The sequence below is a fragment of the Malus sylvestris genome, chromosome 12, assembly GCF_916048215.2.
Source record: "Malus sylvestris chromosome 12, drMalSylv7.2, whole genome shotgun sequence".
Classification (NCBI taxonomy): Eukaryota; Viridiplantae; Streptophyta; class Magnoliopsida; order Rosales; family Rosaceae; genus Malus; species Malus sylvestris.
Window position 1 is genome coordinate 22,845,263 of NC_062271.1, and position 12,611 is coordinate 22,857,873.

Below are 12,611 nucleotides of genomic sequence, written 5' to 3' on the forward strand. Positions count from 1 at the left end.
TCTATGAGGTGCAACTTGAAAAATAGACGGTTCAGATCGTTAAAGTTCGATGTAATGTGGACCCCACAATTAATCCCCATTTTTATAAAAAAATGGGGATCCCTTTCCTTAAAGATTTCCTATATATATCACACCACATGATAATTTCTGCAATTTAGACAATTGTATAATTATTTAAAACCAACGAGGGTTGGTTCAGTTGGTAATGGTGTGCTTGCGGTTAACTCTCAATTTAAGTTCAATTATCGCTGACAACAGTTTTCTTTGATGCGTGATTATGTAAATTCCTACAGAAATCAATATCAATGGTGAGAGTAGCCTGTCCCGCCCCATTAAATACCATAAACACATGCAATACTATTTTTCGCAATTTTTATGTCTTCGACCATGATACTGCTGAGTTTTGGACATTTTTCTGCAACTGCATTTACAGTCTTGTTTCTTTTATAGGTAATTTTATGTAATTAACTCTTGCTATATCTCATCATCCAAATGGCACCAAATATGAATTAACGCGTAGAGTGAGATTAGTGCAAGATTAAAGAAAGATTAGCAGCGGCAAGGATTCTGGTGTGAGAAACATGCATGTGGAAGGCAAATGCTCTGCCATTACAGATAACGAGACGTATCAAGAGCGAACCAAACATTTCAGCAGGGAAGGGGACCAGAGCCAACACAAAAGAGCAACATTGAGCTCTCTCTCTTTCAGAGTGGGGTCAAATGACGCTCTTTCTCCATTTCGAAAATAGTAACCTACATCCGGATGACACTATGCCGGTATCTCAAACCAACGATGTGCTACAATGTATTTAAATTTTCGCACTGGCCAATGGTTTGAGATACAACAAAGGCGTATTAGGTAAGTCCTCCACTTCACAATGATGGTTTTCCGCATTCCATCTAACAATGGAAGAGAAACTTTGCACCTTGCATCGCCATGATGCCAGACGAATAAAACAACGTGAAAAAATTAAAACACTTCACATTGTAGCATTGACCTAAAACGCCGCTGTAAGTAAGTGATTTCCCGCTCAATGGGGACGGAGTCTACTACTGTATGGGCCACAGCAGAAGAAAATCAAGTTTTTCTGAAACAAATAGCAAAACTAGGAGAATGAGGCCCTCTGCTGACGTTGTTACTGTTTTTTGTATAATGTATAAGATGCCGAAGAACTCAGGGAAACAGATTCTGCGAACTCCTCAGGACTCAAAGGCTCAATCTTCCCCAATGAGCCAATTATGCTCAAGACAAGAAGCAAAAGGAGCAAATATTGGATCCTAAGGCAGGCAGGCACATCCCTTCTCTGTCGGAGATTCTCGCCCATCTCCGCAGATACATCTGTCTCTCTATCTCTCACATCACGTGATATATCCGATTGCATTATATCCGAAATTTACAAATTGGGCACACAAGGGGATGGAAAAATGAATCGACACTAATTAAGTATGATTTGAGACGAAAGAAAATCACCGTAATTGTTATTTCAGTAATTGAAGCAAGTAAATCACTAATCACATGAAAAAGAGAAGGAAAATTTCATTTTTTTTTTATCCCACCAACCAACAAGAATGCATTAGGCGATGTGTGGTTTTACACAAGAAATGCAGCAAATGAACAACATGAACTTTAAACCCTTACACAAGAAACAACACCTCATTTCATTCATTCATCTTTCAGTACAATCTCAGTACGCTTCTGGCAATCGAATGAGCATGGCTGGACCTGCTTTTCCCGACTCCGCCGCTCCTCCAGCTGCTCCTCATCGGCGTCAAGTAAAACCTCAGCAATCCGTTGTCAATATGGTTCGGGGAATACCTCGCGCTCCGGTTCCGTTCCAGCACAACCTGATCGTCTTTCTTCTTCCTTCCGCCGTTCCCATTTCCAAACCCGTTTGCCTCGACCACAGGAACGCTGCCATTGCTCTTCCTCATGCTCCCGAATGCACCGCCACCAAAACCGCCATACCCATGAGAACCATTCCTCCAACTAGCACTACTATTACTCCTCATAAGCTTAGGATTAAAGCCCTTGGCTTCCCCATTCCTCTCGCCACCACCGCTGCCTCTGAGCTCCGGCCACGACTCCGAAAAAGACCGCTCCACCCCGTTTGCTCTAACACTGCTATACCTATCGTCATCCTCATCTTTGTTCCCAACCCTCCTGTGTATAAAACTCCATATATTCCACGCCTTGCTCCACCTCCAAGACTTTTTACACCCTTTATTCCTCTCTCCATTTCCCACCACCGATGCCGAATCACCGCCGCCCCGAAACGACCCCGTTTCAAAGGTCTCCGAGCAGTCATCCCTCAAAGAATTCGAGTTGTAAAATTCCCTCAAATCTCTGTTATCCGGAACAGTCGTGGGCGACACCTTGGCATTGGCATTGGCATTCGAAACCGACTTCCTCTCATCAATATCCGCCACCACCGCCTCCGCAGTCTTCCTAATGGAGTTGGACCGGTCGAGGCTCTTCCTCCGGCGAGACGACGAGTCCAAATAATAGTCCCGGGTCTGGGCCGACCCGCCCGGAACCGTCTCTTCCTCAATGGAATTCATGGGCGGCTCCTCAACCGGAATTTGAGCGTCGCAACTCGCCACGTGGATCACCGGAGCGTCCTCCACCACCGAGAGCATCGTGGGCATTCTCGGAAACGTCCTTCCGATGAGGTACCCGTCCCACGAGGCCCGAGGCTCGTCAAAGGAGTATCTCGGGTCGTCGAACGACATCCGACCCGCGTCGAGCGACATCCGACCCGCGTCAAGCGAAAACCTCGGATCCGTGTCGCAGGAACGCCGGCCGAAGCCGTAATCGGCGATCTCCGACTGGGTTTCTCTGAACTGTCTCCCGATTGGCTTCTCCACCGGCAATGTGGCCGATCCGCAGCCGTTCCGCCGCTTCTTCAGCTTCTGCTTCTGCCTCCATTTCTGTAATTTTTTGCTGAAAACTGAAGCTGCTGACCAGAAGCTGCCCGCAATCTCCTTCAGGTCTCGCTTCTTCGTCTGTGAATCAAGATCTATATGATCTTTCATGGGCTTCAAGCCCTCTTCTTCGAATTGTTCCGTGACTGGTTGCGGTGGTTGAAATTCTTCTTCCTCCTCCTCTACGATTTCTGGAACTTTGTCTTCTGTCACATTGGCGACAATTGTTTCCTCGCAAATTTCAATTCCAAAGTCTTCGCCGCCGCTGCACTGATTTTCGTCCTCTTCGTCTTCGTCTTCGTCTTCCTCCTTGGACTCGAAGACCGGACCTCGAAAGCTGGAAGAAGACCCACCCAAATTTCGGGTCTCAACCTCAGCGTCAGTAGGTGGTGCTTCCTTCTTGTTAGGATTCCGTCCGTCGTCCTGGTGAAAGAGTGTCCAGAGAGTGTTCCGAACCCTAACGTCGCAAGACTTCCTCTGCGGCTCAAACACGCCGGAGAAGCCCTCGTTTTTAGAGGCAGAGAAAGACTTGGTTCGTCGGAGCTCCGGGAAAAATGAGGTGGGTCGGTTTTTATTGGAAGATGAGGCCCCACCACCGCCAATGGGGGGCTTGAAAATGGCCCTAAGAGCGGCGGCGGCGGTGGAGGAAGTAGGGGGTTTTCGAGAAGTGGAAGAGGAAGAAGAGTTTGTTGAAGGCTCCAACACGGCAAGGCGTTCGCAGAGGCATGAGGGGCAGAAGCCCGTGAAATGCTCTTCCGGGTGGCGGTCGCAGGAGGTGGAAAGTCTGTGGGCCTGAGGCAGCTGCGACGGTTGAAGCGGTGGCGGCGGCGGTGCAGCTGCTTCTGCGCTGGGATTCATAACCGGTGGCGGTGCTCTGTGTTGTTGGCCACTCTGCTGCTGCTGCTCATGTTATGAGAGTGAAGTAGAGAAGAAGGAGAAGAGTGTGACTGTTTCTGATTGGCTCCAACGGACAGTGAGAGGGGAGAGAGAGAGAGAGAGAGAGAGAGAGAGAGAATGGGGAGTGACAAGCACAAAAGGAAAATAAATGAAATGAATTGAATGTGTATTTATTTTTTTTTACTTTTTATTTTTTGTGAGGGGTTTTAATTAATTTTCTCTGGGGACACTCGCTGGTGAAAAGACAATTATGGGCCTACTGAATCCTCAATCGAGGTCAGTAAAAGGGGATATAGGGGCTGTGTTTGGGAAGTGGGTTGTTTAACTTGTTTTGGATGGCTTTGGACTACGGTTTTGATAGCCAAATATGAATATCTACTATTTTATATTTACATATTTACTTGTTAAATAATAATATCGACCTGGTTTTAATATGCTAAATATGAATGTTTATTATTTTACATTTACATGTTTACTTGTCCATGTCGAAGAAAATTTTGTGAAGGACTTCACTTGTAGTTAGATAATGATGAGTGGTACAAGTTTTTCTCCTACTCTTGATTTGATTTTGATACACCAAACATGAATATCTACCTTTTCATATTTACTTATCTATTATCGAAGAAAATTTTGTCTTTACTTGTCGTTAGATAATAATGAGTGGTACATGTTTTTCTCTTATTCTCAATTTGATTTTGATACGCCAAACATGAATATCTACCTTTTCATATTTACTTATCTATTATCGAAGAAAAATTTGTGTTAAACTTAACTTGTCATCCGATAATGTTGAGTGGTACAAGTTTATTTTTCCACTCTCGACCTGGTTTTGATACGCCAAATATGAGTATTTGCCATTTTCATATTTACATATTTATTGAAGAAATACTTGTTTGGAACTTAACTTGTCACTAAATAATAATGAATGGTACAAGTTTTTCTCTTACTCTCGACCCCTATTTAACAATGCAATATTTTAAAATAAACAATGTAATATTTTAAAATAATTTCTTTGATTTTAACTTTTCTTTAAGAAAACAATATTTTAAATTACTCTCAACTTGCAACCACATCATTTAGACTAACATAAGAAACTTTGTAAAAAGTTCTTAATACGGTCAACAACTCTTTCCGGTATCATGTTAATATTTTAGAGATTTGGATCAGTGGTCCACTACTTATCACCAACTTACATCTTATATTTTTACAACAGACAAATTATAAAAGTTTTTCACATAAGACTTTGGTGTAATTAGAAGTTGAACATATACAATGTAAGTTATTTTTCAACATTGCATTTTGAAAAGTAAAAAGTTAAAGTGATTAAGTATTAGGTATTTCATGCCAATTCATTCTTTACTTTATTTATAACTTTCTCAATATTTTAATTCTTGCATTGTAAATAAGTAAACATGTATGACAAAATTATTAGTTGCATGCCAAGATTCGGAAATTGCAATGTCCTCGAACCACCGAACTTAATATCAAATATTAAATCTTGCTATGCACATTGGTGGCAAGATTGAGTTTGTATTCGTAACAGCTAGATTATAATATCCACTTGCCAAATTAAAAGAGTGTAAAATGTATGTTGAATAGTTAGCTTAGGTTTTATGAAACATCACTAGTGATGTTTATTACGAAAACAATCATTTAAGTTGCGACCATTTTATCATGGTTATTACAACAAACACCTCAACCGTTATTGTTTTCATTAGTAATGACACCAATTTTGCTACTATTGTCGTCGCTGCCACCACCAACTTTATTGTTGTCACACCACTCACCCCCATTGTTATCACAACCACCCTCCACCACTATCGTGTTTCAATCACCACCACCACTCCCAACCATAGCATCACCATCTATGCCGCCGGCACTCCCACCATACTTTCCTTCAACCCACCCCCTCACCACCATTGTTACAACCACCCTCTGACATCATCATCGCTACCTCCACACCACCACTCCCTGCCACCATCACCATCTACGCTACCACCAGTCGCACCACCATTGCCCTCTCCTCGTGCCACCACACATAACCCACCGTCACCGCCAAATATCTTAAATATATTACAAAAACATTACTACCAAACTCTAAATTTATTATTTTTTACACTTTAGAATATGGTATCAAACACGTTTTCAGTTTTTTTATTTAAAGAAATCATTACCGGATTAAACCACTAGATAGGTTATAAAATCGTAGAAATGCAAAGTTTTATCTGTCATTCGAAATTCGTTTTGTAAAATGTCACCCGAAGAACCCTAAACTTCTCAAATACCCAGTCAGCATTAACCAAATAGCTTGGCTTTTTGGCTTTCTTTTTGGCTAATAATAATAATCTTTGTGTTTTCTTTCTTGATATATTGTTTTATATTGAATTTTGTAAGAATGCTTTGGATTTTCAAAGATTCCTGTCGAGTGAGAAAAAGCAAAAGCAAACCCACGCCATCACAAAAACGAGAGAGAGCGCTCTGCCCTGCTGTTGCTCTCTTTCTCACATTTCGCTTTCTTTCTTTCTTTTCCTCCTTTTTCTTTTTCCTGTTTTGTGTTCTTTTTGTTTTTCGGCTTCCCATCGATCGTATTCTCTGTTTGTCATTCGCTTTCCTTTCCCACTTGGTTTCATTTTTCTGGATTCAGGTCCTCTTTGGATCAATTCTGTCCCGCCCTAAGGATTAAATAATCTCATCCGTTCACGTAAAATTGTGCGGCTCAAATTAAATTCTTTCTTCTTGGCTTTGAATGAGACCACTTCATACTCTCCCTCCCCCTCTCTCCCTCATCTCAGACGTAGGGAGCCTCCATGAAAATCTTTCAAGTTGGGAATCTGTAACTTTCCCTTTCACTCACTATTTCTCGAGTATTAGCATCAACTGCATTGAGACAAAATTTCACCCTAGTATGATGAAGGAGAGAGGAGATATATAGAGACGCAGCGTGAGAGAGAGTTTTTAGATGTGAAAGAGGAAGAGTGATCTCAACTGCGTGATTTTATGTGAACGGCTACGATTATTTGTTTCTGCATAGAAAGGATGTGGAGAGGATTCTCATGGCATTTTCTAAACAAACAAACAAACAAAAAACTAAACAAAAGCGAACAAAATGATGGGTTGCACTCTCCAAACAGTACAGCTAAAAACCCTGTTGCAAATTCATCTCACTTGTCATACTCACACGCTAACATACAAACGGAGACAGAATGAGACTCGGATCACACCTAAACAAATATCAAGGCGGGGAAATGTGACATGAATATGACAGTGTCTCAGATCAAATAATGCATGGTGTAGAATTTTATTTTTCTACCTAATATTAGAGTAAGTTAGTTTGGGTGTGAAGTCTAACATTGCATGTGCTCTATGTCACTCGCAAGTGTGATGTGTAAATATCAAGTCGAGAAATTAAGGAATCTTGCAAAAGCTTATAAAGACGGCTGATCACCATATATAGTCAATCGATTTTATAGTGAAACCTAATTTTTTTTTTTTTTCAGCAAGAAGGTTAAAGTATGTAGTGACACATGATAAAATTTTTGGACACCACTACTAAATTTGGCGGCTTCCGTTTCATGCAAGTCAAGTCCCATAAAAAATCAAAACATTCAAAGAGACACAAAACATAACTTTCCCACCAAATGTCAACCGGCCAAATAAATGAGGGTGCCAAGGTGACAATATCTTAAACTAATCATAAAATATCATTTAAAAAAGTTAAAACACGTAACCACGCGTGTGATAGGGTTTTAGAACAAAATTTGGTATTAATTGTGTCCTCTCTCTAAAATTAAATAAGCTTTGGCCACATTCCATTAATTGATGAGAGAATGCATGCATCTTTTATTCAGAATATGACGTCCTACATATCTTTCTGCATTTGTGTAAAGAAATGGGCACTTAAGCTAGGGTTGGCTTTAGCTTGGCCTGCCTTTATATGCTTGGCAAAAGGCTTTGCATATATTCGTGCCCTAATGTTTGCCTGCCTGTACCTCTGCCTCTGCCTGCTGCCTGCTGCTGCACACATAGATTCTCAGAGAGTTTCCCTCTCACTCTCATCTAACACAAAAATGGACTTGCGTTCCCACATTGGTGAGAGCCTTCGGTTCCCTATCCATTTTCTCCAAAAGGGCAATTTATCTGCTTTTCCAATAATTTACTTGTGATTCAAACCAGATATCATCACCTTCCAAAATCTTTTTATATATCCATTCTTTTAGGTACATGCACGAACAGTTTGGTCATCTATTTTGTTTTGCACTTTGACAAGATTAAGTTAATCTGCATGCAGATTGTGCTTAACATGAAAATTATTATTTTTTGCTCGAACGATATTCTAATATATTCTACACTATCAAAAAATGGGTTAAACATGAATGTAGAGGTTTCCCAAAAAAAAAACATGAATGTAGAGAGTTCTCCCTGAAAAGGTCACATGAGGTGCTTCCGTAACATGCAGTACTGTAGGACCATATTATATTGGGTACCGAGTAATATACTGTGCTGGTGTATAGTGGAGAATGTTGTAAAAGGAAAAAAGAATCGACCCCAGTCGAGTCGAAGGTTTGATCGCTGATTGATGCAATACGTGGTTGTACAGACTTTAATTGCTCATGAAAAAGAATAAATTGTGAATGCTTTACACTCGTATATATTGTTTACGATCTTATAATATTCAAAGTTAATTTTGAGACTCGTATGATCATTTTAAAACCCAGGAATCCAACATAAGCATAATATATCCGAATTGTTGATTATTTGATTCTTGTATGTTTCAGTGTGCAGTTTAAATTTACAATCTAACACATTATGTTGGACAACCTCTTTCGAAAAAATTTAATAAGAGAAAAGACAACCTCTCTCAAAAAATATCTAATTAGAGAAATATTAAATTCAGCGTACTATTTAGATTCACAGTCTAGCAAAGCATTTGTCTAGTTGATATAATTTGATTTATATTGATAATAGAGTATTACCCTTGATAATGCTTTTACATTTACATTAGTCAAACTGAGCGTTGAGACCCCACAAGTTATTGAAGATGTTGGTGTTTCCTCATAAAACTAATTGGTGGTATAAAAAAATAGTTAAACTTCTTATAAGCCTTTGCAAGGTTTTTCCTTCACTAATGTGAGATTTTTTTACCTCTACATTCTCACACGTCTCCTCACGTGTGGCAAAATTTCAAGCCAAACATATAAACAACACAAATTGAGTCACATGAAGCAGGTGTGGCCGTTGGATGTGGACCAACCTGTGTTGACACCATAAAAATGTTTGAGTTATACTATAAAACTAATTAGCAATATAAAATATAACTTCTTATAAGCTGTTACAAAAATTTTCCTCTCACCGTTATAATTTTTTTTTACTTCCATTATCCTCATAGTTATTACAAGCACAGCTGAGTCAGAAGATAAACCGCCGGCTGAAAATTAATAGAGCCAATTGTACCTAGCCAGCAGACCTACCCTCCATCGGTTGCACTCACTTCACAAGCGCTATGCATGCAACCAAGGAGCAAGTATGTTTGAGAGAGAGAGAGAGAGAGAGAGAGAGAGATTTGGTGGTGTTGTGGCCCTTGTGGGATGGTGACACAGTGTGGTAGTGTGGGGATTTACGATAATTGGTTCTGTCATGATCGTCAATTTGTCAGGTGGTGTCAGTATATGGATAAACTTATTTATCACCTCGTTTATGTAATTTTATCATATGAACATTATAATCGAAACGGTTTATTTTTTATCATTAGCTAATATCATATTTTCAAAAAAATATTCAGTTTAAACATTTTTAATCATTCTTATGCATCAAACAAATTAATGGGAGGTTTCGATAACAAATAGCATTCGCATGATGAAATATTTATTTGTTTGATGCATGTAATGGATAAACAATGTTCAAATTTAATAATATTTTATAAATATGATCTTTAGAGGATTATAAAGAAATGAACAATTTCAATTATGATGTTTGTACAATAAATATAGGTTACTCGTAAATAGGGGAACAAGTAGGTTCTTTCATAAATGGAACATAAGCATTATCCTTATACTAACGCAAGCATTATCCTTAATGTAATACACATGTTATAATATTGTTATAAATGGTATTTAGGACAAAAACTTATGTACCGAGTGCATGAACCATGCCCACATATACAAAAGCTCTCTTAACTCATCGTGTCCCATCTAACTGACTCGTAGTTGTTGTTCTCAAAATTGGCTTCATTTGTGAGCGGGCGTGTCAAATCATTGCTTAAGGCCAAGCGAGTAAAAAGAAGTTGGTAATTTTAGTTGCGTTTTGATTTGATTTCTTTTAATGTGATTGAGCACTGAGGAAGGAACATGTCTTGATCATAAATTCTTTGTACCTTGGATGCAAGGACTTTTACTAAGCGTGAAATGGGCATTGTTTTATGAAAGTCAAATGAAATGGATTTAGTGGTTGATGAGGCGTTGAGATGGGTGTTGCACGTGCGGACACGATGAGTGAATGGATGGGTGGAAGCAAGTTTGGTGATTATTATGGTGATATGAGATGAGATGGGAAAGCTAATCGCATCAACCCAAACAAACTAGTCAATTGGATTGAATTGATAAGTAATGACGTTAGATGTTCCTGTTGTAAGAAAATATAATGCAAGAAAGTAAATTTGTGTTGAACCACAATGAGAGAAGATAAACTGCGAGCAAATAAATAGCAAGAAAATAAATTAATCTAAGTGCGAAAAAATAAAAATTACGCAAAGTGAAAGAAGGTTAAAATCATTTGATAATGAAAAATCAAGTTAAAATACGAATTGAATTGCAAGCTATGGCCATATCAAGAAATTAAAAAAATATAAAAGCACGTGGGGTGCAGAGAATAATAAGATGAGTTGTTTTGTTTGGTCTGAGACCTTTGACAAAGTCCTAAAAGATCCTAATTATACTAGTTGAGAGCAATATAAATTTACACTAAAGAAGGAAGAATAAATTAATATCGAACTCGTAATTTTTAAAATTCAAATCTAAACATCTCATAGATAAATTATTTTTTCAATAAATCGTTGTATAAAGTGGCAACTTATAGAAATGTAAGCAAAACAAAATATATAATATAAAGTGTGCGAACGTTATATTTTGTGCATGGAATGTGGAGTAAAGTGTTGGGCTGTCTTCTCAACCTTTACTTTTTCCTTTTCTAATAAAGTAACTTAAATATATAAGTGTTATATAGAAAAAAAAAACAAATATATATAACAAAACAATTATTTAAGCTCAAATGGGTTCGTGGGTTTGTCTCTCTCGCATTAGTCAAAAGGTTTGCCTTTCTAGAGTTTTGTTTGTTTGGTTGAATATATATTATTGGTAGATCTCATCAGATAGATGCATAATTCTCCATATCCAAACTAGATATCAATATTTTTCAAATTATAATAGTTAGTGGGGAGAAACATGTATAGAGAAGAGATCATTTCCGAATCTTTTCTATCAAGGTCACTGGATCAAGTGATTTGAGTTTTTGAAATTTCATCAAACGGTCCACTTGTTTTAACTCTTTAAAAGCTATAATAATTTTTGGGCATTTGATGAAATTTCAAAGACTCGGATCACTTGATTCGGTGACCTTGGTGGAAGAGATCCAAAGAGGATCTTTTCTCACATATATAGAACAATAACAGAGATTTTAATTTGGCAAGTGGTCATTTATTACAGTGGTGGAAAAGTATTGAGCCCTTGCATGATAGTGACGTGGTTCAAATTCCGTCAGTGATTAATTTAACAACTAATCTAATAAAATTTATCGTTTGAAAAAAAAAAAAAACAGAGATTTTAATTTGGGGACAAAAATTCTCCAACCCTAATGTGGCCCGGGCATGCATGCAGTGGCCCCACAACCTAGAAAACATGTGTGATATATAAGGCCATTGTTTTCAATTTGCATATCATTTTCTTGGAATGGATTTGTATATTTGTGTGACAGTCCACAAATATATAAATATAATAGTCCCCACAAAATATGGACTTGGATTGTCTACCCTCTCATTTCGATACCCTCCTCGGGCCCTTTTGTTTGTGTGGTCACGGTTAAGCCACGTCAACGTTTTATATTACTATTTCTTTTTGTTTTATTATTTTTATAAAAAAACAATATAAAATGTTGACGTGGCTTAACCGTGACCACACAAAACAGGAGGACACGGGAATGGCACCGAAATGGGAGGGCAGACAATCCAAGTCCACAAAATATATGTCCCTAAATGAAAACTACTTTCTCAAATAAATCATTGTAAGGTCTAGTCTATGTATATTGCCTATATATTGTTGCTTGCATTATTTCTTTGGACTACTTTGAAAACGTACCATTTCTTAATTTTGTTGTCCTTCTCCAATGTACACGTTGTTCGCAATGTAGTATATATATACGTGGAAAATAGACAATCACATGTAAAAATAAAATGCACACAAATTACAAATTGATTTTTCTTATTGATGAGATGAGGGAGCCTTTACCGTATCAGTACATTTTTTTTAATATCAAAATTACTAGATGTCACATCCCGATTCGGGTCCACCACATCCAGGGTCCGTTCCACCACCGTAGCACGATATTGTCCGCTTGCTTTGGGCTTACCATTCCTTCACCGTTTTGTTTTTGAGAACTCACAAGCAACTTCCCAGTGGGCCACCCATCCTGGGAGTGCTTTGACCTCCTTCTCACTTAACTTCGGAGTTTTTACGGAATTCGAAGCCAGTGAGCTCCCAAAAGGCCTCGTGCTAGGTAGGGATGAGAATATACATTTAAGGATC

At 38.6% G+C, this 12,611-nt stretch overlaps 1 protein-coding gene across 1 annotated transcript; it reads right to left on the reverse strand.

Annotated features, from left to right (window-relative positions):
* Positions 1–1,517: 1,517 nt before the first annotated feature.
* On the reverse strand, positions 1,518–3,987 carry LOC126594584 (protein OCTOPUS-like). The gene has a single exon (XM_050260944.1). It carries the CDS (start codon positions 3,778–3,780, stop codon positions 1,675–1,677), a length of 2,106 nt encoding a protein of 701 aa, XP_050116901.1. The 5' UTR covers positions 3,781–3,987; the 3' UTR covers positions 1,518–1,674.
* Positions 3,988–12,611: the final 8,624 nt, after the last annotated feature.